At 40.8% G+C, this 26,586-nt stretch overlaps 1 protein-coding gene across 6 annotated transcripts in view; it reads right to left on the bottom strand.

Annotated features, from left to right (window-relative positions):
* Positions 1-26,586, bottom strand: part of DPYD (dihydropyrimidine dehydrogenase) — a 2,813,802-nt gene that overhangs the window by 400,630 nt on the left and 2,386,586 nt on the right. For all 6 annotated transcript variants that reach the window (XM_073593091.1, XM_073593089.1, XM_073593090.1 and 3 more), the window contains one exon: positions 11,348-11,490. In XM_073593091.1, the coding sequence (XP_073449192.1) occupies positions 11,348-11,490 (143 nt within the window). The remainder of the gene's footprint in view (positions 1-11,347; positions 11,491-26,586) is intronic.

Consider the following 26,586-nt stretch of genomic DNA (forward strand, 5'->3'; position numbering starts at 1 on the left):
CCAGCTTAGCTGAAATATTCCCCCAGCAGACAACCAAGATACAGTCTGCACTCCTTCTACCTGACCTCCAAGTCTCCTAGACCTTCATAAGGTGGCTTCCAATATTAAAAACACCTTAACAGCGGCGATTACAAACATACAGACTGTTGCCACTTGTTTTAATGACATGGAACAGACATCTTGTCTGCATTCTGATGCCATCTGCCAAGTGCAATGCACACATGACATCCAACTTTCATTTAGTAGTAATGCATAGGCATATTAAGGACTAAGACAACTAGGACCGGAGGCACAACATTAGGGTGTGGGGAATACCATAATTGGTGGAAGCTGATGCCTTATTACCAGCAATCAGCACGATCGTCCACTGAATATCCCTACTGAGATGGAAAGAGCCCACCATGCTATAGATCCCCAACCTTAAGAACTTTCCACTTAAAGAGGAAATAATGTTGAAGACTTGGGAGTGAGGGTGTAATTTATATGACAAAGCAGAGATTAAAGCAGACCTTCTGTCATTTTTTCATCTTTCCATCTATTAAATTCTCTGCCATTTTTCTTTTAACTTTGGATAGTAAAACATTTTTATTCTGCCAATACCTTATACAGCCTACTTCTTATTTCTTGTCTGGTCATTAGCCTAGGCATATGACATCATTAACAGCTCTCTTTAACTCTCATGAGGAAGGGAGGGGGTGAGTCATAAGAGGGCCAGTGAGAGCTGCAGGGCTGCAGAGCTAGAGGTGTGCCTCTGTGTGTCTGTGTAAATCAAGAAAGTCAACAGGCAGCAGCTTCAGCTTCCCACAGTTAAAATGGTTGCAGCCAGACTCAGTGGAGGGAGATTTCTGCAGCATATTTGGCAAGTACAGAATCACAGTACAGTATACATAAGATAATAAGCAAAGTGGTTAGAGGAAAGCTTCAGAATGGCAAAGATGTTTTTATTACAAATCATGTGAGCAGACTGCAGTTCCTCTTTAAGCCTGTTCAGGATCTCTCTCAAATAACCCTTCAAAACCACACATCCTGCACCCATTACTGGAGGTCCTCAGAGCATGTGGCATTCCATACAGATAGAAATTTCCATTCTACCTCTCCAATAATTCTAGGGGATGTGCCACTCTTTTATGGACTCCTGAAGATCTTCAGGCTTTCTGTGATCAACTAGACATTCCACCCATTGAGCTTCCTGAGTGGTACTCCTACTTTCCAGCAGAACCATGGAAACCCGTGTCCCATTATCCATCACCTAAAGCTCAGAGGCAGTGGTCCCATTGCAGGAGGATTGATCCTATTTCACCGGCATCTTCGCACAGAGAGCTGGATCAGCACAGCCCGCATCCATCGCCTACTCACCGTAGAGACTGACCCGGAATCTTTAGATAAATAATTGTAGTAATATGACTGAACAGAGGTGACTCCAGTCATATAAATTAATATATCTTAATTTGTATATTCAGACTCTAGTTAAAGTCAACTAGTCCTGTTTTTCAGCTTTATAACAGGTTTTCTATAAAGCATACATATAAGAAAATATAGCTTGCATAAGCAGTTTTATTCTGAACCATCTAAATAAAGAATTGTGGCTCGATATGTCTGGGCCACCTTTCCTGTGTAATGAGACATGAAACAGGGAAGCAGGACTCATGACTATGAGTCATGAAAGCAGATGGCATAATTAATGATATGTAATAATATGTAATGATGTGAAATGTACACCTCTGTATTAACCATGCCCATCTTCCATTTAATGATTGGTTAATGATAACGTATATAAGTTGTATACCCGCCCAGAATTAAATCAGATAGCTTTGAACATAACCTCTGCATCATCTCTTTTTGTGTTCACCAAGAAGCTATCTCCTCAGTACTGAGAGGGTCTTGTGAGTGTGGTAATTGCTGTGATTATACCTAGCTGGTCTTGTCAGGTATACATACGGAAATACCATTTGATTCTCTTCAATTTGAGACACCGCTTGAGATTTTTGAATTTAGGACTTGAGATAAGGGTATTCACCTGTGGTAAGGTATTTTTGTTTTCTTGCCTCAGCTCTGATAAAACCTTAGTCTCTTAAAAAAAAAAAAAAGAGAAGGGAGACGGACCATGCCTGTAAAGAAGTGGCTTTTTGGAAGCTTGGCTTTTGGTAAGCCTGTCCTTTGGTGGGACTGTTAAGAAGTTTTAAAACCTAATATTAGTGTCAGGGAACTAGCCTTAGGACTGGCGATCCTGCCAGTAACCATCATGGTCGCGCCAGGCAAATCCCCGGGTGCATGCACGCACGCAGATGCGTGACAACGGGTACACGCAAATACAATATGGCAGGTGCACGCAGACGTGCACACAGACGCCTGCCAGTGCACGCACAGTCACAGTTTTTGGCGCCCTCTGGCCTATTTAAGCCTGCTGCAGATGTATGCAGGTTGCTGGATTATCATCAGCTTCCGTGTCCCCTGTACCTGCTGCCTGCATCTGTTTACCTGATTCCTGTTGACCATTCGGCTTGCCTGACTGTTCCTGCTCTCCGCCTGCATCAACCCCTGGCTTGGACTTCACTACGCTCCTGTCTGCACCCCTGTACCTTTGCTTGTCTGCACGGTTTGACCCCTGGCCTGGCTACTGACTCTGTTCCTGATTAATCCTGTTGTACCTCCTCTCGGACTGTTCCTGTGATATATGACCCCTGGCCTGGCTTGATCCTGTTCCTGGTTTCTCCACTGGAATCCTTCCACGCACGGTTTCCCTATCTGCTTCACCAGTGCACCCCAGCTGCCTCAGCAATCTAGCAAACAGCATCCTGCAATCTGTGCACCTTTGGGCACCGTACTCCCTGTCTCATTCCCAGGGTTACGCTGCACGTAGCTGAAAGGGACGCCCTCTCAGCAATCCGGCCTCGCATCCAGGACTTGACAATTAGGCTCCTTTTGGCAAGGAGAATAAGGGTTAATAAGGCAATTACCACCGGGACCCACAAACTTTTGCTAATCTTGCTTTTTCTTTTCTGTCGCATGTCGTAGGAGTATAAGGCAATTTGTTGATTTGTTGTGTGGGATATGGGGCTGTATGGGGTAAGGCAGTTTTGTTTTCACTGTGTTATATAATGTCCCAAAAGGGGTAAATTAAATTAGAGTGAAATACATTTCCCTTGTTATATTCAGGTATCGTGGCAGTGGTGAGTACTGTTATATGCATGTTCATATAAGTTTGCTTGGTATGTATACTATGGTATAGTATATGAATAATAAGACTTCTCCCCTTTGCTAGCATTTTGGATATAGAGCTTTAGAATTATGAGTGCTTGATTCTGTTTGAAAAATGCATAATTTGTTTGTTCATTTTTAACATGTTTTGGTAACTCTTGGAATGGTATCAGAGTGGTATTTTGAAGTTTGCAAAGGAATTTGTTAGGTGGGAGGGAGTTGTGTAAGGTAAAAGGGAGTGTTTGGAGTACGCCCTATTTTGTGATAAAGTAAGTTTAAAAGTGTTTTTAATAAAAGCATTCTACTTGTAGAGGGTATTAGTAAGTGAAGTTAGAATGTAAAGAGAGATTTGAGTTATTTATTAAAGAAGGTTTGCATTATACAAGGCTTTTTCAATGTTTTTTTTCTTTTTAGAGAAACTGACACGAGTTGTTTTAAAACTGACACATAGAGAAAGGAAAAAAAAGTACTTTTAAAAATGGGAAGTTAGCAGTCAGAGTTGTTTGAGATTTAAAGGGGACGTTGAATGTTGGGACATTTTACTGGCATGCCTTACCAAGCTTGAAGGATTGATTTTTCATGCTTGCTGTAGCAAAATGCGGAGATATTCGTTTTCATGTATTTAGTGATTATGAATTATCTTTGAGGAATGATTTTTAAGGACAATCGAGACAGGAGGTTTTAAGCAGTTAAGTGAAAGAAAACAGAAAGAGTTTTGTTTAAAATAAGGAAGTTAAAGTGTCACAGCTAGTTTAATTTGGATTATCAGATAAAAGGTGTTGTTAAAATAAGGATTTTTGTGTAAACTTACCTTGTTTGTTTGTTTGTTTGTTTATTGTTGTTTGCTGAAGTTATAATTAGTCGGTACAGGTGGGTCGGTGAAATGTGCAGATTAGTGCAGATCACTGTTCAGCAACAGGCACAGGTATGGCAGGTGGTGGGGGCTGCTTCCCAGGTGGCATCGGGACATGATGCCTCTACTGCACCAGACATATCTGATGTAGGGGAAGAGGACTGTGAGACTGAGTCTTCAGGGGAGGCACCCACACCTGCTTGTACAGGAAAAGGTTTAACCAAGGGTAAAAAGAGAGAAAGCTGGTGGGGAGGCTAGAACCCTTGTTGAAAGCACCCCACCTCGTGCAATGAGCCACCCCTGATGCTGGGGTCTCGCAAGACTTTGCGGGATTACAGTACCAGAGATTCACAGAAACACTGAGATGTTGGTTTATTGGGCAGTGATAAAACTGTCGCTGTTTGGTACACTGACAGGGGGGCATGGTTACTGTTTTGGGGGGTCTGAATGAGGTAGATGGAAGTTAAAAATCTTCCTCCTTTCCCCTCGGATCCCCCCTTCACTCCCCGATTCTCCACTTCTGAGCTGTTGAGTCTGGGGGTGTGAATTCTGACCTGGATCGCTGGTGAGGCGCTGGGATCGCAGCTTCATGGACTGGCCATTTCTGTGTCGATCAGTGAGTATTCGTGGAGGGAGAACATGTTTAAACACTTCTCCCACAATTGTCTCTGTTTACTGGACTGTTTGTGGACTGTGATCAATGGCAATCCTTGGGGTCGCCGCTGTTTGCAGTTTCATAAGACAGACACCTAGGTAAGGAAAAGTTGTTGTTAATAGAGAGAAGTGCTTAATTTTATGTGTATGTGAATTTTTGCCCTGTCTTGGAATTCCAATTTAGAGTATAAGTTGTTTTTTCTTCTGAATGCAGATGGATTGTTGGGTAGCTGATATACTGTATGTCCTATGATCCTGCCAAGACAGAGAGCGTTGCTAAAGTGGGCAGGTGAGAGGGACAGAGTAGGGTACTCATCTGTGTGTGGTGCTTTAAAGGGATTGAATTGTGGATTTGGACAAGGACAAGTTACTATTTGAGCGATTCCTCCTGTCCAAAATATTGTTTAGCACAATGCACGGAGGTACATATCTGCTCGCAGAGATCTGCTATTTTGCTTCAGGTGGAAGAGGGGATCAAACCACCGACCAGGCCTTCACCACCGCTTTTGTGGAGAGCATACTACTATATTTGCATTCCATATTCAGCGAGTCAGAGAGACTTACTGGACTGGAGAATGAATGTCAAAGAAGGATTCTAATTGAGAAGAGTTATCTAGATTTAAAATGTTATACATGTTTATTGTTAAAATGTTGCAACTATTGTCAGTCTATTCATGAAATGTGTTGGGCATATATTAAGCCCATGTCCAATGTATAGTTAATTGGGAACATTTAAAGGGGAATGTGACACGTCACTGATAAATTACATGTACGCGCTTGGACCAAATGTTTTTTTTATTCAGCGTCAGCAGGGAACCCCATTGACAGCTGATGACTCATCTGTAGTTAAAATGGATGTTAACCCACTTATACCACTTTACATCCTGCTGGTTCCCTAATGACAGCTGCTCCTGTGAGTGTGTTTTATTTAAAAAATGACTCCTTTACTGGGTTTCAGAGTGGCTCCTTGCAATCATGTCACTGGCCAAGTCTCCTCTCTGCGCGTCTGACAGATACAGCAGGCAGGGCCAAGATTCCCTCGCTGATGTCAGCCGGGATGCGAGGAGGAGAGTCGGCCGATGAGGTGATCGCTGGAAGCCGCTCTGAAACCCGGTAAAGGAGGCGTTTTTCAATAAAGCACAGAGACAGGAGCAGCGGTCTTAAAGAACCAGCAGTACTATATAAACTTTAAACTGTTATGAGAGCATGAGAAGTTGTGGGGGCGGGCATTGACACACGAGCAGACAGGCAGGGAAGGTTCGGGGAGGAGGACACAGGAGCACATGGGAGGAGAGGAGACCTGCGGCTGACGGAGGCATGTAAATTGACCACGGTGTCAGGCTTTTTTGTTTTTGGGTTAACACTTTAAGGACGCGGTGGCCAGCTTCCCGGCCCCATTCCTTAACAACCAGCTTACACTGCGCCCTGATTTGGCAAAGCTTGGCCTAATCACAGGGCACAGATTGCACTGTGCGGCCGAACGGGCAAATGTTCAGCCCAAACGTATGCTCGGGCCGAACTTTTCTCCCATCCCTACTGCTGAGTGTATATCTAAATTCTTGTGACAGACAGAGTATCTCTGTCTGGTTAATTTCCAAGGAAGGGAATCCCCTCTGTTCACAGAGGCCCTGTGCTGGGTGGAAGCGCTGCCAATATTATTATCAAACCCACTTTTCTAATTAGTGAATGTTCTGGATCTCTTATTTACCTACAGGTTTAGCACAATATACTGGTATGGGAGAGTTATTTCTCATAGACTTTCCTTCAAAAGAGGGCTACATGTAGTATATTTTCACTTTTAATATGAGTGCAGATCAATGAAAGACATACTACAATAGTAGCCAACAGCTGAAATAGGGCCCATGAGCAATACTGGATAGCAAAGTCCATAACCACTAAGATGTGCTGATGCCCTCTAGTGGACTTGACTCTGGTTCTATCAGATCCATTGTAATTCAGAAATCTCAATCACAGGTAACGGAACCAGCGGGCTATGGTAATGGGGCATAGAGGCCAACTTCTGACACTATGGACAAGACTTATAGTAGTTTTTCATGTCTGCTGTATCCCATGCCAAAAGTAACACTGTATAATACATTCTTTAGTCTTTTCATATGTCATTTGATCCCCCCAAGAGATGTGTATTTGCCAAATCCGACACTGTCCTGCTAAGAGCCTGGCACTATGAGATGTTCCACAATTTCACCCCCAGATTTTGTCAATCTGATACAACAGGTCATGATGAACTTTAACAGGAGGAAACACATTCTCAAGCCCTGGAAATAATGAGCTCACATTGTTTAGCTTCACATTTTCCCAGGCTTTTGCAAGAGTAGGGTGATGTAACTGGGTGGTTCCAGAATTGTCCCAAGAAACCCCTAGCTCTGGCAAACGGGGCATTTCTAGGGTCTCAAGGCCACAATCCAGTTCACTCAGAATGACCACTAGAGGAAGAGATACAATTTCATCAGTGGTCACCCCTACAGCACTATCATCAACATTATGTTGGGGTCCACCCTACAGTCCCTACAGAAAGCTCAGGCTCAGGGACCTTTTCCTTCCCACTGCATAGTTCTTGGAACAGTGGAAAGTTTCTTCTCAATATTACACTGTGCAATAGGATTGGAGACAGGTACTGAGCTGGTTTCAAAGGTCACCAATACTGTGAGATACATCATGCAGTTTCCATGCACACACGAATCTTACCTGATGCTTGGTCAATTATTTAGGTTGCATGGGCCAGTTTTGAACTAGGATAACAGGGCTTCTGGAGTCTAGGAGATCATGCACACTTTTCTACCTTACTCTCACCACAGAGCTCGGCATGTAGACAAGACCCGGGCAAGTAAGCAAGAACATCCGTCAGACTAAACCGCTCTCTATAGGCTCTGGAGTCAGGGGGCACTTGGTGGAAATGTGACCCCATTCACTGCATTGCCAACTCTCAGGATGCCCACGGTGCCCACCAGGACATCCCAAACAGGGCTTCTCAACAGGAGGTGGTCATCTGACCATTCTTGCTAGCCTCTTGGTGCTTCTCCTTTTTGACTTTACTGGGTGTTGAACTGGTTTTTAAGGGATGTTTCCTTTTGCTCTTAGGAATCTTGAACCTGTAGAACCAACCAATATGTCCTCTGCAGTGGTCTCTTCCTGCTGCCTGGGCCAAAGCAGTCACCCAAGCCACAGTGCTCAGCAGCTGGGCAGCCAACAGTCTATTGGTTTCTTGTTGTTGCACAACCATTTGCTGCTGATGTGTATTAGTTGTCTGCTGCTTGACAATCAACAATCCATTCATTTATTGTTGTTAATTAGCCTCCTGGCTAGTAGGGAAACCACAGTGGGTCTGCAGGCATCTTCCATTACAACCCACATGCATCCTTCCACAACAACAAGACAAATGATATCCCAGGTGGAGAACAAGGTGTGGCTAGTGCTTAACCACCTGTATACTGTTTCTCTGCTACCAGTTTATATTAGAAAAATTTGAAAATGGCAGAACCTGGTAGGTACACTTCGTCCACGACTCTTCCCTGGACTAGCAGGGGCTGTTTGTCCCTATATATTATATATTATTTTAATTATTTTGTATGTTTTTTTAATATATATATATATATATATATATATATATATATATATATATATATATATATATATATATACACACAATGATGCTTTTTTTAAATAATTTGATTTTTTTTACTTTTTTGAGTGATTAGTACTTGATTGTGAGACTCACAAAGTCTCACAATGTAGATGTCTGTTCATAAATTTGTACTTAAAATGGGTGTGTGGTGACAATAATCCTTTTCTTCTTTTTTATACATTTTTGGTTCTCATAAGCATGGAGTCAAAGATTTACTTGAGCATTCCTTTGTGATGCTTTTGTTTACAGGCAATGGAATGGAAGCATATGAGCAGGGCATCTGTTTTGCCCAAACATTTTTCAAATTGTTATCCTTTTGCAGAGGACATCACAAAAAAGTGGGCCCCTGTGTCCACTGTAGACCAACCGGTTCCCACTTGCACAAGGCAACTAGTATTCTTTGCATTCTGTCAAAGACCAAACTGACAAAAGATGGAATTGGTCAGCAATTTCCTGTATACCATAACATTGTTGGATCCTTGATTAGATCTATTCTAGCATCAGATTTGGTATCCCGGACTATGACAGAATGGGCCAAACTCTTAAACAGGTCCAGGGAACAGGTACCTCCACAAGCTTGACAGACTTGAAGAATTAGATGGTTCAGGATCTCATGCTTGTGACACAGCACTGCATTTTAATATCCTGGTGTCTTGCATAGCTGCTCCCATGATAGTACTTCACATGATCTTTTGGCTGTAATGTTGTTCAATGGGCCAAGCTTCCAAGAAAGCTTTGGTGGGTCATCTATTTGTGGGAACTTGTCTTTTTTGGTGCAACGTTGGATGAGAATAGCAAAAACCTTTCTGGAGGCAAAAGAACTTTTTTACCTTAGGTGCACATGTCTACAAAGACCAAATGTAGATTGAGCCCTTCCCTTCTAGCTCAAATATATGGCTTACAAATGGCCTTGGCAGAATAAGGTTGCAAAGACCAATCACAAATTCACTTTATCATGAAGGTCTTCCCTCACATGTGCTAAGCAAGGTGGAGGACAACTGAAGTAATTGTCGACTACTGGGTGAGTCATATTTCAGATGCCTGGCTTTTAGAAGCTGTCACCTTAGGTTACAAAGCAGAATTCCATTAAAATCATCTGGACATTTTCTTTGTCTCCAATCTTTGACTCCAAAGAGACTGGCTAATCTATATCTACTTGGCCTTTGAAGGTCTTCTTGCACAGGGGTGATTGTTCCAGACCCACTTTTGAAGAGAAAGAGGGGGGTTCAATCTATTCTATTCTGGACTTGAAGGTACTTTTGTAAGAGTCAAGAAATTTAGAATGGAGATGATCTATTTTGTCACAGTGTCTCTACTTCAGGGGCACTTCTTAGCTTTAATAGATACAGTATACATGATGCATACCTTCAGACCCCAATTAGCAGCAATTTCTCAGGTTTGTTGTACGAGAAGACTACTACCAATTTACTGCTCTTTGTCTAGCTTCAACTCCTTATGAACGTTTAAGCCAAAGTGCTTGTCCTCCTCCAGTCCAGGGAATTTCACATAATTGATATCTGGACAATCTGTTACTGTAGGCAGAATCATACCAGGATTTGGTAGACAATTTTCAAGATACACTTCACATGCTTTGAGACTTTGCGCTGATCCTAAAGATCAAGAAGTCATGTTTCAACCTATCCTCCTGCCTGAAATATCTGGGCTTGATCCTGGAACAGGTAGGGTTCTCTTTCCACAAGAGAAGCTTCAGAAGCTTGTCTGACATCTGCAGATTGGTAACAGCAGACATTTATTTTCTTGGCTCTCAGCTTTATGTCATTTAGACAATTTTGTCAATGCAACACATAGCATGACTTATGTGGCTATCCCTGTTCAACACCTGATAGCTTATGGGATATGAATCAAGTTATTTTCTAGTAGCCATAACATCAGCAATAAGGGTTTCAAGTTGGCAGCCCTGTCTTCTAAACTCCAGGTTTTAATCCTTCACAAGGATAAGGTGGTTTTTAAACCAAAACTTTTTTGCTCAAGGAAGTTTCAGCTTTTCACCTTAAGAAAGAGTTTATCCTTCCTTCTCTTTGTCCAACGCCAGTGCAAGGAGGTGGCATGCACATCTTTGATGTAATTAGGACCATTAGAGTTTACCTGCAGGACACTTCATCTTTTGTAAACACAGATTCTATTTCTCATTATTGTTGTTCTTTGTAAGGGCATCACAGATTCTTTTTCTACCATCTCTCAGTGGATTCAACAGACCATGTCGATACACAAATGTATAAAAAGTCTAAAAAGTCACTGTTAATGCTCATTTAACCAGAACAGTCAGACATTTTTGAGCTCTTAATCATCATGCTTCAGGCTGCAAGATAGATAGTCTTGGGTCCATATCTGTACAAAATTCTGCATCATTTCAAAAGTTTTGCAGGCAGCAGTGAGAAACAGTGGGCATGGGTTCTCCCTGTTTATATTTCTTGGTGTATTTTGTCCACCTCTGTTGTTGGGTACTGCTTGTGAATGAACCATTGGTTCTGTTTGATCCTCAGTGTTTTTCAGTGATCAATAGAGAAAATATTACTTTTTTATACTCATTGTAATTTTTTTTTTCTCTGAGTTCACTTTTTCTGCATTGCTTTTGCAGGTAACTGTCAGTGAACTCAGAGAACATAATTATATGGGGAGTACAAAAATGATATTATTTATAAATGCTTTAGATATGACAAAATAAAAAGTTGGCTTCCTTGAATAGTAAAGAAAATGAGCACTGCCTTCTCAGACTTTGCACTACCCTTCTTAAACTAGAAGGGTCAAAATGATTTGGTGCATGGTTATAGTTAAAGAGAGGGTGAAAACCCCTCCAAAAAATTCTTGGAGACTCTAGTTACCAATAATAAAGGTAATTTGGGAATTAGGGTTTGCTAGAAATTGTTTTGTTTGTCTTTCTTCTAAATTAAAACATTTGACAAATTACAGTTTTTAAATATATACCTCTAGTACATGATTAATTTTAATGCTGGAGAAATATAGTACATTTGCTTTACCTGCAAAACAGATGCTCCACTGTGAAGAAACTGCAAACCACTCTCTGCTGAATCAATTCCGCCAGTAGCTAGTATAGGAAATCCAGGAAGAGCACGGGCAATGGCAGAAACTGCTCTAAGAGCAATAGGTCTTATGGCATTCCCTAGAAAAAACAAAACAAAACATATATAATAAGAAAATACTCTTGTAACACAAGGCATTAAGCAATCAGTTATTTGGATAGAATAGAAAGAAATCTAAACAAATGGATTAGGGACCTTAAAGTAATAGATAAGAGATAGAAAAGGAAAAGGGAGGGCAGGAAAAAGGAAAAAAAACAGGGGAAGTAAAGGAAATAAGAAAACCAGAGAGAAGGAATGGAAAGAAAATTAAAGAGTTGTATAGTCAGAAGGTTTTTTTATCCCCCCCCCCCAGCCCCCTAACACTTAGCTGAGCCCAATCTCTATCCAGCAATGTTCTACGGGTCCCCTGACCATCCGGGATTCTCCCTCCTGATTGACTGAGACACAGAATTGGCTCCCGCTGCTGTCAATCAAACTCAGTTAGCCAATCAGAAGAGAGAGGGGGAGAGATACACAGAGCTGCAGCTCGGCTCGGGTGCCCCCACATGAAAGCTGCTTGCTGTGGGGGCACTCAACAGGAGGGTGGGCCAGGAGCTCCAGCCAGGGACCTGAGAAGAGGAGGACCTGGGCTGCTCTGTGAAAAACCAACTGCACATAGCAGCGAAGTATGACATGTTTGTTATTTTAATAGAAAGAAAAAAACTAGACTTTACAATCACTTTAAACAGAAGGACAGAAAAATTGGAGAGGATAGGGAAGGTAATAGGAAACTGGGATGGAATGAAAGAAAAAAAAGAAAAAAAAAGGAAGGGGGGGTGTTTTTTTTTTTTTTCTTTTTTTTAAGGAGTTAAAGAAAGAAAAAGCATTAAAGAAATGGAAACAAAAGAAAGGAAAAGGATTCTGGTATAAATGTGTTTTGTGTAACCAGCAAGTCCCAAACATATTTATAAAGTGCATTTTAAAAAGTGACATCAGCAGAATTTTTTTCTTATTACACTTTTAGGAATGATAAGAGCAAGTGTTTTACTTAAATGTTTAGATCTTTGTAAAGAATGGCTTATAGATTTTCCACCAATCAATAGTTTCTAAATGTATTTGTTTCTGGCCAGTATCTGGCATCTAAAGTTTAATAAAATAGCAGTAAGCCTCCAAATAAAACTTTCCATGATTAACTCGTGCAGGTTGAGGTACTTAATAATGAGTTACTGCTATAGCCAAAAGTCTCTCCTAACTGAAATCTGTGCCATATGTGCCAAGCAGAGGTGCATTTAGTTCCTTATAGCATAGGTTGTCCTAACCTACTGTGAGGGCAGTGCAGTAGACATGGACTACAATGTGTGGTGCTATAAAATGTGCAAACAGATGCATAATCTTAATAACAAAAGCAAATATGTACTGCAAAGAAATCAGTAAATAAAGTCGTAAACAAAGAGTCCATATACACGTTATAATGTTATAACTCAATAATGAGTGAAAAAGGGATGCAATTATGTGATCAGTCCCCTTGCTGGTGCCAAGGAAAAGATATCTTGTTCAGAAACAGTGTGCTGCATACTTTAAAGGTGTTCAAAAGGCATACCAGAGGATTATGACCCTCAAAGCAAAGAGAGGTCATTAAAGCTTTAATGAATAAACTTTTCCAGGAATAGGCAGTAACTTAGAACTCTTCCAGACTCCTCACACACCAGAAGGCATGCAAATGATTGAAACCTTGGTGAATCAAAACTCTCCCTGAGTTCAGCTTATTGATATGATTGGTTTTACATGTAGAAACACACAAAAAAAGAGGCAACTCCCCATAGTGTAAAACCATTAAAATAAAAACCTTTATTTAAAAATGATTTTACCTACAAAATAAGAGCATCCACAGTGCTGTGTATAATAGCAAGTTCAGATCTGCCAGAATCTAGGATAGCCACTGGCCACACGGCACACGTGTGGTGACTTATATCCTGGCACCTAGGTTTCTACCTTCTATATGCCTTCTGGTGTGTGAGTCCGGGGGAGTTCTAAGTTGCTTTCTATTCCTGGAGAGGTTTGTTGATTAAAGCTTTTAAGACCACTCTTTGCATGAGAGTAACAAACCTCTGGCAAGCATTTTGGGGTGTGCAGCACCCTGTCTGTGAATAAGATATCTTCACTGGCACCAGCAAGGGAACTAATTGCATAGTTGCATCACTTTTACCACTCATTATTGAGTTTATTTACGGACACTCATTATAAAGTCTGTGTATGGACTATTTGTTTGCAATTTACTGTATTTACATGTGATCACTTCATGTATATTTGGGATTTTTTTTTTTTTATGTTCTATGTTTCAAAAAGACATCATCTTTACTGATTTCTTTGCACTGCGTATTTGTTTTGCTTTTTTAAGACTTTGTATCCATATGCGCATTTTATAGTGCACCGCCTTGTAGTCCATTATTTGTATATCTTGTATCTGTATATAGTGTAGGCTGCTGTTGCTGGAGTTTTTAAGCGTAAGTGCAGATTTTTCAGATACATATTATATTTAGTGTAGTAGATGTGTCAAACAAACCACTGTCATATGATCTTTTTTCATGCATGTACCCATGCATGTAAATATGTGTTTTAAGTCCCGATGAAGGGTTATTTGTAACCCCAAAAAGCCTTAGATTTTTTGACCTGTATGAAAAATAAATTATTTTTTGGACATTTGGTATGGTGCTCCTTTTATTCTTTTCTAAGTCTCTTCTCATAGAAATGTTATTAATTTTTACATGTTTCAAAAAATTGAATGCAGCTTTTATATATACAGTATATATTTATATTTATGTATATTTTATATTTTACACACACACTTGGTGTACACTGTGTATAAAATAATGGCCTATGCATTTTGAATTGTTTAATGTTTTCTTTTTTTACATTAATCTTCATTAAAAATAAATGTTGCGCCCTTGATTCTGGTCAAGTAATTAACACAACTGGAACAATTAAAATTAAAACATGATACTGGCACTACATTTCATTAAAAAAAAAAAAACAATGCCCCAAAAATAGTTATAAATCTAACTGATTAACCAGCATCAATCCCTGCTAACATTCACCTCCTCAGGTCCTTTATTTTGGAGTGGGTACAATTTATACAAAATGGCATCAAAGATCTAGGCAGCAGCTTAGACTACAATGGGAGGGGCTAAGTGGACAGCACAGTGATCACCAGACCTCACGGCTGACGTCAGAGGGGAATTTCAGCCCCTCCTTCTGTAGTCCTTAGATCAGTGGAGAAGAGTGGTGAGAGGTCACGTGACCGCACAGTGGTGCTCTGAAATAAGGCAGTTAGCAGCATCATTTAAAAAAAAACATTGACACTGTGTATTATACCTTGTTATAACAGAGGGGCTGGCAGTAATAGAACTCAGTGACTTTACAACTACTTTAAAGTATAAGTTCACCTTTTCCTCAAAAATCAAAAGCAAATACCCTACACACTCCCCAACCCCTAGTCCCTGCTTAATTTACCTTTGTTGGTGATTAGCTGTCACTGCTCACATATTCTGTGCAGCAGTCTAGTGATGTGAAAGCCCCACTCTTCTTCCTTATCTTTCCTTAGAGCTTACAGCACAGATCAGAACAATCTAGATTAGTCAAAGTGATCACGTGCCCGTAATTAGAATCACTTTCATCCAACCCAGAAGCCCCAGGACATATGAGGAAGAAGAGAGGGGCTTTCAAATCCCTGGAACGCTCCACTGACTTTGTAGGCATTGGCAGCTAATCACCCACAGAGGTAAAGGCAGACGGGGCTTGGAGGGTGAGGGGGAAGGAGTGCATGGTGTTAGTTCATCTTTTATTTATTTTTTGTGAAAAAGTAAACTTAGTAAACATAGTTAATAGCTGTTGATCCTGCCAGCAGAACCTTTTTTTTTTTTAAACTTCCTTTAATGAGCCAACTTTCCAGTTACAGGGTTAAGCTCTTAACAATGTCAGTTAAATATTGTTGTAAGGAATCAGCAGAAGAGATGGCCTAATCTTCATAGCTTATTTACAGTAAAACAAAACTTATCCAAACACCAGCAAACAGAATACACAGAAAGCAAAGGTACACGTGAACTAAAAACCCAGTGACAAATACCTAACAACCTGACTGAGTGAAAAAAGCCTACCTAATAAACTAATTAAATACAATATATACAAAATAGGGAACATAGATCAACAAGGTAAACTGGAGGTGCAGGTAGCAGATGGGAAGGGGCAACCAGGACTTTAATCAGCCACAAGGGGAACAGATAAGACGCAGTAAGGTACAGGATGCAGGGTAGAAGCAAGATCAGGATCAGAATAAATGGTGCACAGTATCTCGCAGCAAATCAAAACTCTGAGAAAGAACTAGTAGGGGAAGACATAAATACCATTCCAGCAGCCAGCATCAAATAGAAACTGATTACTGGGATGTGCTGGCTGGGAGACACTGGAATTACAACAATTCACCCAGGGAACCACAGTGCCACCAGCAGAGGACCCAGGTCCTGAAAATTGTTTTCCAATGGAGAAAATAACTGGTTGCTTTTACTGGCTTTATTAGCTTTAGTTTGGCTTTCATTTGTTAGTCTCATTTAAAAAACCCTGTCCACAATGGTTCTGTGTGATTTCACTGCAGAATAAACAACACTGTCACTCTGTTACAAGAAGTGGAAAGTTAACAGATCTACTGCAAGATTAACTGATTATGTAACATTTGAATTTGCCTATAGTTACGTCCTCTGTTGAAGTCAGGATATGACGAAACGTGTCAGAGCGTGGCTTACACGACGCCGGAAGTGATTTTTGTGCTCCACCGCAGTTTGGATTCATAACCAGGAAGTGTTCCGCTCCTTGGGGCTTTGAACCGGCTGATCTCTGGAACGGTGATGTGCATTACTTCCATTGCTTGATTGACTGTTTTATCTTGTAGGTATATTGATTGAGGGGGATCTTGTGAGATGTAAGGGGTTTCTTTAAATAAATGGAATTACGCTATGTGCGCTTTTTTTTTGTCATCTATTTATTTGGAGCTGTGACCCCTCGAGAACCCCCCGGAGTGGTGCTGTTAGCGATTTGATTAAGAGATTTCTTCTCTTGAAGGCTCATTTATTTTGCAGCTCTGGTGAGTTTAACCCCCTGGGGGGAGTGTGGCAACACAGGGTGAAGTTCAACTGAACGGTGGAAGGTGCACACTGAGTTCCAGCTGTATTATCACCTATGAACATTTTCCTAATCACTCTCCAGACTCTGCACTACTCTCTATAAAGACTTTCGTGTGAAGTTGGCCACATGATTTTTATCTCTTGCTCAACAATAGCGCTGTTTGTAGTGTGTATTTACATTTACTGTTATATATATACTATTCTTTTATATTGTGATTACTTTTAAACGGCTGCTGTTTTAGATCTTTACTTTTTTGGTCACTTTGTGTATAAATCGAGTGATATGGCTTTATCTATCATCTAGCTCTGCTCTCATTTTCTCTGACGCCAACCTGTCCTTCTGGCGCCGAGTGGTGTGCTGCAGGCCCAAGCAAACGCCTTTGTATTATTTGCCGATAGTTACACTTTAAATTTGTACCAGCTTTTGAAATATTCATTATACTCTACTGGAAATGCTGAATTTTTCTTGATGCATTTGGAGTCAGTTTACAGTCTACAATAGCAATACAGTTTCTACAATTCTATGACATACCAAGAAATGTACACATCTTTGATGTTAAATTGGAAAAGTCAAAAGCCTGTAAAAAACATAATGATGCAAAATAGGTACTATATACTATTTACAAAGGTGATTGTTTTACTGCCATAGCTTGTAATATTAGCATAGCTAGAAAATAATATAAAGGCTGAATTAACAAATAAAGTTAATAAAATAAATATAGCAAGCTTGTAAAAAATGTGTGTGAAGGTTTCCTTCCTTTTATCATTTTAAGGCTGAATGATTTCAACATTCTTATCCATCTCCATCCCACCTGGAGCTGCTTCCATCATATTTTTTTGTCAACAGGCATTTTGGCATAATTTCTGAAAAATAGACTACCTCCATATAAAAATAAATAATTGGTACTGCCTTGACTACACACCACAGATTATTTCCAGCAAATCACTGTACAAAATTGGAAACAGCCCTGACAGCCAGGAGAGCCCATTATAGTCTCCAAAAAAAGTTCTATATGGCCAGATACTTACTGTTCATTATAAGCACCTCTGACAGTCAGGATAATCTATTATGGGCTTTCAGAGAAGACCTATAAGGCCATATCCATACTTGCTAATTAAAAGCACCCCTGACCGTTGGGAGAATCCAAAATGATCTTCCAGAGAAGCCTTATAAGGCCAAATCCTTACAGGTGATGTTCAAATCAGGTGCACCACTTGCAAGGACCAAGTATGTGTAGCGGTTGGTTACCACTAGTTACTAACATCCACCAAATCACCCTGCTGCCAGACCCCCATATATCACCTCTGAGACAATGAGCAGTCATTTGCGTAGTTTTGTGTTTATTGCGGGATACAACTTGATTGAGGTAAAGGAAGACATGGGATGCCCATAGCACTTATTGAATTGTCATCAAATCACATTGATTAACAGCTTTAGCCCTGAAAATGATGCACGTCTAACATTCACAGTCTGTTTCCCCTGCATATCTCCAATGCAGACTATTGCTCCTCTTCCTCTGCATTCACTCCTGCAGATTATCACTCCTCTAGATTCCTCTCTTCTTGTACAAATCCTCTACTTCAAAACTGTTAGATTCCTGTTGCTTCCCTTCCAGTAATACAAAAAGGGATCACTCTGAATAACCCCAATTTGCTGGCTGTACTTGAATGGTATTTCTTCAGCAAATCAGTAAGCCAGAGGCATGCAATACCTCTCCGCAGTGGCTCAGTGAATTGGTAGCTGCACAGTCTCTCAGAAGGTATTACCCGAGTGCTTTACCAGGCCAGAGATACTCGGTACCTCTCCCTGATGGCCTAGCACACGGTAATAAGCGGACTACTGTTCCCAGCCAGTCCATAACTGCAAACACTCATTCTAATCTCCTCAGTCCTATTGTTGCTTCTCCTTCACCAATCTTCTCCTGTGTGCAAGTTCTGTGTTCCCCGGTCACAGCAGCTTGACACCAACCCCATGGCAAAGATCTTTATTCAGGAATACATCCTAGCAGCTCCTCCTTCCCTCTTCCGCACTCGGCGCTCCCCCCACGTGGGGACGCCCTGTGGCAGCTACCTAAAACTCCATTCACCATTTCTCCTGCACTGTCAGAACCCCCTGGCAACAAGTGACCCCAGCTTGTATGGGAGCCCTCCCCCCTGCTAATACCGAATGGTAATTGGTCAGAGCTCCTCACATGAGCTGCCTGCCACTCAAACCTCAGGTCCAACCTCTGTTCCAGAACAATCTTCCTGAAAGCAGGGGAGGCGCTTCTGAGTCAGAGCACAGGTGGTCACACCCACCACTGCACTAAACACTCCCAATCTCAAATCAAAACAAACAGGCCTAACCTACAGCACAGGCCTACACTGAATTTGCCTACACTGATATCTTAAACCCAGAAAAATCCTATTCTAGCACCTACCTTCTGGTAGGGGGTGCTACATTTGTAACATTTATTATAAAATAAATGAAAAGTAAAGTTGCTTATTTCAGAAGAAAAAGACACAAGTGGGACTAATGGCATTGTGCTGACTGGTAGAATGGTTTGTTTAGATCTTTTATTTGGTATCCCAACAAATACGCATTCATTTACCCTGAGGAAGTCACGTGATGTGACGTAACGCGTAGGGCGTGGCCGAAGTGGACGGTGGCCCAGAAGTGACGTGAGAGGTGGAAACGCTGATGTTTTAAGCTCTAATGTGATTTTAACTCTGTTTTGCTGTAAGCATCCAATTGTCTTTTAACAAATGGTTATGTTTTAAATGATTTCACACTATGAGAGGCATATTGTCAATTTCATTCCCCTATGTGGATTGGAGCCATTAAGGTTACTTCAAGAGCATGGATCTTGGAACCAACATAAAGGAGATAAGGAGGGGTTTATCCCAAGGAAGGATTACCAATCCCATATAAAAACCTGATCCTAAGGCTTTTTATATGTGGCGAGAGTTCTGTGAGCACTCAGGTGATTGGTGAAAGCACAGCGGTTTTTGGTTTTCAACAAAGAAGGACTTTATACCATATTTGAATAGATCACTTGGACACCTAATAGTTTATTGAATATATTTGCTTTGGTTCATTATTGATTTTTGGTGTATGTTGATTTATACTTTTTATCACTTTTCAACTATTGAATATATGTTATGAAGGTTTATGTTGCTTCCAGATTGAAACAATAGAGGAATTGCGCACAACCACTCATAATTTTATATTTATCTATGACAACTTAATTGTGTTCACTGTAAAATTTTCTAGCATTGTCAGACACTTTACAGTAGCAGAAATATTATCCCGGATCAAGGTGATCTATCAATAGTAGTATATATTACAACTTGCTGTACAATTCAATTATGTTGATAGCTTAAGTTGCTTTGATCCGTTTGACTTTTTTGTAAAAAAAAAATTGAAAAACTGGTTGACGTTAATAGTCAATATGGTCAGTAACAGGGTGGACGAGCAGAATTCTCACCAAGAGCCATGAATTACAAGAGACTTAACTATCTTGTTCAGATCATTAAGACTGCAACATGATTTTTTTGCTCAGTTTGCAAAACTATAGGATATGCTGAAATGTACATTCATTTTCTAAATAAAAAATCTCTGCATTTGAAAATCTCGAGATTAACTGTTGCTTTTATCACAGAATTGTTACACACATGCCTAAAAAAGGAAAACAAGTCCTTCAAGTTCAGTCTCCAATAAACTCAATTTTAAACATTGGGAAATGCTCACAATCACTGTACCTTTTATACAGCACAAGTGCCGCAATCTGTGCCCTGGCACATGGTTTGAATTTATTGGGCTGTTCATGGCCATCCTACAATAAACAAGGTTACCCCATGTATGTGAGAAAGAAAACAACATGCACGTAAAGCTAACAACATAAACCATCAATTCAAGCACTTGTACAAATAGCCATAGTAAAAATTAACAATCAACCCAGCAATGTTACAGCACACCATCTGGTCTATAAAGATGGAACTATGTAAACTGACAGAGCTTGTGTAATCAAGTTTTAGCATTCATTGTGTGCTATTTCCAGCTCTGTCCTGTAGGTGGCTTCCACAAACTGTACATTCCAAACAACTTGTTAACAGTATTTTCCTGCTGTCATATGCAGATAATTAGCAATTTTTTCAGATAACCAATTTTGGTGAAAATAATTGTAATAGAATGCCCTGGACCAACTTTTAGAACGTGTAATAAAAGTGTTAAGATAATCTCTGACATTTGCAAATGCCATTAATTCACCTCTCCTTTTGATAATACAGTGGCATTATGTTTAAACAATTACTAGATAACACAGCAGTTTAATGATACAATGCAGAGCTCTGTGAATATATTAAATGTTTGGGATAATGATTTGGGGACAGAACATAATATCATGCTTTAGTGTCTGGTAGGTGAGTTTGCAGTAGCTGGCATAAATAATTGCTAAGAAAATAATTCATGGAATTAAGAGTTATTATTTGAATGCAGTTTATAAAAATGTGAGCTTTTGCTAACACACACAGCCCACTTTAATGTGGACCTAGCTATCACGGTAAATCAAAAAATCTATCATTTCTACCACCACCTGAGAAAAACATGAATTTTAAAAAAATTAGTTGATGTTAAACATATCATCTGAGAAAAGAAACGCAAATTCCATTTCCTGGAATAGAAGAGGTTAATATAAGGAAATGATTATAGCCAAACCAAGACAATTGTTGAATCACGGCCATGCACTGTAAAGCTGGATGAACTGACAATGTTTTGTGGTATTAAATGGACACTTTTAGATCTTACGGATACTCTAAAATTTGTATATCTACCGTCATTACTGTAACAACATACAAATGTAAGAATTGTTTTAAAACAAAAAGTTAATTTTCAGTGGGCATTTATTTTAGGTTATTTGTTCCTTGTCACCTGCAGTTCACCTAATGTAAAGTTTGACGTGTGCCTTGCATTTTTAACTTGTTGTCGGAAATTCCAATCGTGTGTACACAAGTCCGTTGCACAAAAGTTCACGCATGCTCTGAATCAAGCAGAAGGAGCCGCACTGGCTATTGAACTTTTTCTCGGGTTGTCGTACATCTTGTATGTCACCGCGTTCCCACGCTCGGAAGTTTGAGCCAACATCCTTCAGAAAAAAAATTCACGGTCTTGTCAGAAAATCCGATCGTGTGTACGGGGCATTACAGTAGACATTCTGTAGCTGCTCTTTTGCCTTCACCTACTTTTTCATCCATTTCACAGTGCTATGAAGCTGTAATGCAGCCCCCATATTGGAGGAGGTGGAAGCAACTCTTTCAGATCCTAGGCTCCACCCCCTGAGGACACCATCAATGTAATCTAGTAATCAGAAGCAAGAGTGGGTGGGCTATATCTATGATAATGTCAAAGTCCTGACAGGCACCTGTGAAGTTAGAAAACAGGAGGGTGCCTATGCACTGTTACTTCTGCTTCTGATCAGGAATTGTACTGTATGCTAAAGGTAGTTATTTACTGACTACTTTCTCAAATTAATCTGTGCTAATAAATCCCTATTCAAAAGGCAAAGTGATCTCTCTGCCCACTAGTAGACAAATATATGAACTGTTGAATATGGAAAGTGTTCTTTACAATACTCATCTTACATTTGGAACTGTCCCCCAGTGCACCTGTTTTCCACCACAAGATGACAGTCTTCTTGGCTGAATTATGGCCAACATTATTAAATGCACTTCCTCTGTCTGTTCATGTACTGCCTGTCCCAGCCTGTGATTGGACAGGAAAATCAGCACAAAAAAAAAGCGTATCTCTCTGTCATGCTGCTTTCCCTGGCTTCATATTAATTAACCACTTGACCTCTGGAAGATTTAACCCCCTTCATGACCAGGCCATTTTTTGTGATACGGCACTGCGTTACTTTAACTGACAATTGCACGGGCGTGCAACGCTGTACCCACATAAAATGTATGTCCTTATTTTTCCCACATATTAAGTGTTCTTTTAGTGGTATTTTATCACCTTTTTCAGTTTTTATTTTTTGCACTATAAACAAAAAAAAGACTGACAATTTTGAAAAAACTATTTTTTTTACTTTCTGCTATAAAACATATCCAATAAAATTGTAAAAAAAAATCAAATTTCTTTACCGATTTAGGCCAATTTATTGTGCTATATATTTTTTGGTAAGAAAAACCCCAATAAGCATATATTGATTGGTTTGCGCAAAAGTTATAGCGTCTACAAACAATGGGATGTTTTTTAAAAAAAATTGAAACATTTTTTGTTCACTAGTAATGGCAGCGATTAGCGACTTATAGCAAGACTGCGATATTGCGGCAGACAAATCAGACACTAACCGACACTTTTTGGGAACCAGTGACACTAGTACAGTGATCAGTGCTAAAAAATATGCACTGTCACTGTACTAATGACACTGGCTGGGAAGGGGTTATCATCAGGGGCAAGCAAAGGGTTAACTGTGTGCCTAGCCTGTAATTCAGTGTAGTGGGGAGGTGTTTTTACTATTGGAAGGCATGGATCGGTGTTCCTGCTTTACAGGAACACAGGATCCATGCCTTCTGTACTCACAGAACGGTAATATGTCTTGTTTACATGGGCAGACTGTCATTCTGCCCGTGTAACGAAGCATCAGTGGGTGCCAGCGGACATTAAGTTCGCCATAGAATCACAGCAGGAAGGGAGGATTGGGCGTGGTTTGCCTTGGAAGAAGATGGCCGCCTAACCCTTGAGCTTCAGCCGACAGCAGCCACTATCCTTCGCCCCAAACAATCTTAAAAAACACTTAAAATGGGGACTTCATCCCACAGCAGCTCGGCTACAAGATCCCGCTCTCCCCAAGATGCTAGTGTGCCTAAGCCAAAATATCCCTGAAATATTCCAGACCCAGGCGAGCAGCATGGCGGTTTCCTCACAGGGACACTCTCCCCTCACAAGCTCTAAAACCACCAACCCTGTATCTACACGCCTTCCTCCCTCCATGGTGGAGGGACCCACAACACAACAACCAAGCCTGAATGATCTTCGCACAATAGCGGCTGATATTAAGGATACCCTTTTGGCCGCCATCACTGATTTGCAGCACGATATCCAGGCCCTTGCAGACATGGTACGAGAAGTAGAATGCACCACCGCTCATCAGCACACTGCCATCCGCCACATCCATCAGCAGGTAGACACTCATACCCTCCAGCTGTATGATCTTCAGCGCCACATGGGGGCCTGGATAACCATGGGAGACAACATAATCTTAGACTGAGAGGCCTCCCAGAATCGGTAGAGTCAGACCAACTACTACCAACAGTGAAGGGCGTGTTCGATAACCTCTTGGACAGGCCTCCCATCACAGCAATCGATATGGAGCGTATCCACCGAGCCTTGAGGCCTCAAAGCAGGGATTCGGACCCTCCATGGGACATGGTCATCTGCCTGACCCATTTCCACCTGAAAGAGGAGATCCTCCGTAAAGCTTGCACCAGAATCCAACTCTCCCACAGAGGAAATGACATACGCATCTATCAACACCTATCTGCCATTACGCTCCAGCATCACAGAGATCTCTGTCCCATGTTGGAAATCCTGCACACCAGAGGAATCCACTACAGATGGAAGTTCCCTTTCTCGTCTCTGCAACGTCTCAAGACTGCACAGCCACATTGAAAGTGTCTGAAGACCTTCAATAGATCTGTGAAACCCTCGACATACCACAAATGGAAGTCCCAAATTGGTATGCTGAATTCCACACACCAACCAGGAGAGCTCCACCACCCAGAGAAGAACCCATGGAAGCACTAGACCAGAGGTACTGCAGACACCATTCACCTTCAGAGGGTAGATCCCACACTAATGCGCTGGGCCACCCTCAATATTCTAGCCCCAGCAAAGCCCAACAACCATGAAGGGAACGGCAGTATGACTAGCTAGTCCCTGATCCTGCAACGACCACATTGGATAAGTATTTGCCTTTCTTTTCGGTTTCTTCAACAATTTTGTTTTTTGTGCTCACCTGATGTCACATGTACCTTTAAAGTGGGCCACTGCAACACTTAGAACCTTCATCCATCCCATCCTTCATCATAAGGCTGGCCAACCATACCTTTTTCCTGTGTTTCCTGTCAGACAGTGCATTTGCTTTTACACCCATAACCTATGGAGTTTATCGGCCCCTATACTCTTCTCTGCCCATGCAGACCAAAGCTTGTTCTTCAAAGAGTTATGCAAACATAAACATACTGTGGGGTGCTAGCAATCTTATGTCCTAGCCTTCTCCAATACCCATATCTCTAGGAATCCTGCATATATTGTTTTTGTTCCCTGATTAAATATTCAAGCTGAACTACTGATCAGTCATATATATCGCGGTGCAAGAACATTTCAAATATACCATAAGACAGTTGATATTCTATGGAGATTCCACAATCCCTGCACCACTGGGCAATTACCTAGCCCTTCCTGTCCCACGCTGCCTCTACACCCTACCAACCCCCAAACTACAATGAGATCAATGTGTAGTGTTCATGTCTATGTTTTTGAATTGCTTATAATATGCTTCTCTCTGCAGAACATCCAGCAGAAGGGTTGACTCACAGGACATGATCCCAGACCATCTAAACACTTGACGTATGTTGATCTACTGTCTCAGGTAGAACCCTTGCATAATTGATCACACTATACACATAAAGCTCATCTTATCCCACCAATCAGCAGCACACCCTGGATCTATGAACTATTGTTCCAAGACCCAATGAATGCAAATAGAAAGGTTTCCGGTCCAATCCTGTGAGACACCCCTTTTGCCTCCCATTTATTTCGGACATTTACAAACTCCCTGGTACATGTTGGATTTCTCCTTCCAAATATATTGGAAGTACTATATTTATTTTTTGTACTTTCATCAGCATCAGATATATCTCTGTCATTTTATTATACACTTTACCTTAAGGTTTTGGCGGTCTCATGGAGTGCAAAGGGGCAAAATCTATCTTTCCAACCTATACCTTTACCACAGTATTATACTGATACTGAAACAAATAGGGTAATCAAGAGCCACAAAATGCTTCTTCCAATTATGCCCCGTACACACGGTTGGATTTTCCGACGGAAAATGTGTGATAGGACCTTGTTGTCGGAAATTCCGACCGTGTGTAGGCTCCATCACACATTTTCCATCGGATTTTCCGACACACAAAGTTTGAGAGCAGGATATAAAATTTTCCGACAACAAAATCCGTTGTCGGAAATTCCGATCGTGTGTACACAAATCCGATGGACAAAGTGCCACGCATGCTCAGAATAAATAAAGAGATGAAAGCTATTGGCTACTGCCCCGTTTAAAGTCCCGACGTACGTGTTTTACGTCACCGCGTTTAGAACGATCGGATTTTCTGACAACTTTGTGTGACCGTGTGTATGCAAGACAAGTTTGAGCCAACATCCGTCGGAAAAAATCCTAGGATTTTGTTGTCGGAATGTCCGAACAAAGTCCGACCGTGTGTACGGGGCATTAGACTTTTGATAACCAAACTAAGATAAACACTGCAAACATCCACAAAAAGAAATAGTCTCCCTTTGCTCCCCATCAGACTGTCAGCAATCATATGGCATTGTATGTGACATGATCTTTTTCCCCTACGCTACACCCAACAACTGTTCCAGATAGAGGTTCTGACGCTTTAGGACCATCCTGAATTGTATTTGTAAACCTCTTAATGGGGGAATAATCCCTTTCTGTACTGCTACCAGAGTGAGAAAATCTCATTATGCACTCTTTACTTTGATAGGTGTCACTGCACACCCTGAGGCAAAAGGTTCCACAGAAAGCGACTCATATGATACCACATTCTAAGAATGCTGAACCTCTTATGCCACGTACACCAGTGTTAATTTAGTCGACTAAAACATTTTAGTCGACTAAAATGACTAAAACATTTTAGTCAACTAAATGAATACTATTTTAGTCGACTAAAATACAACTAAAACTAAAACAATTGAGATGACTAAAATACGACTAAAACGAAAAGCCATTTAGTCAA

The sequence above is a fragment of the Aquarana catesbeiana genome, linkage group LG07 (assembly GCF_042186555.1).
Source record: "Aquarana catesbeiana isolate 2022-GZ linkage group LG07, ASM4218655v1, whole genome shotgun sequence".
NCBI lineage: Eukaryota > Metazoa > Chordata > Amphibia > Anura > Ranidae > Aquarana > Aquarana catesbeiana.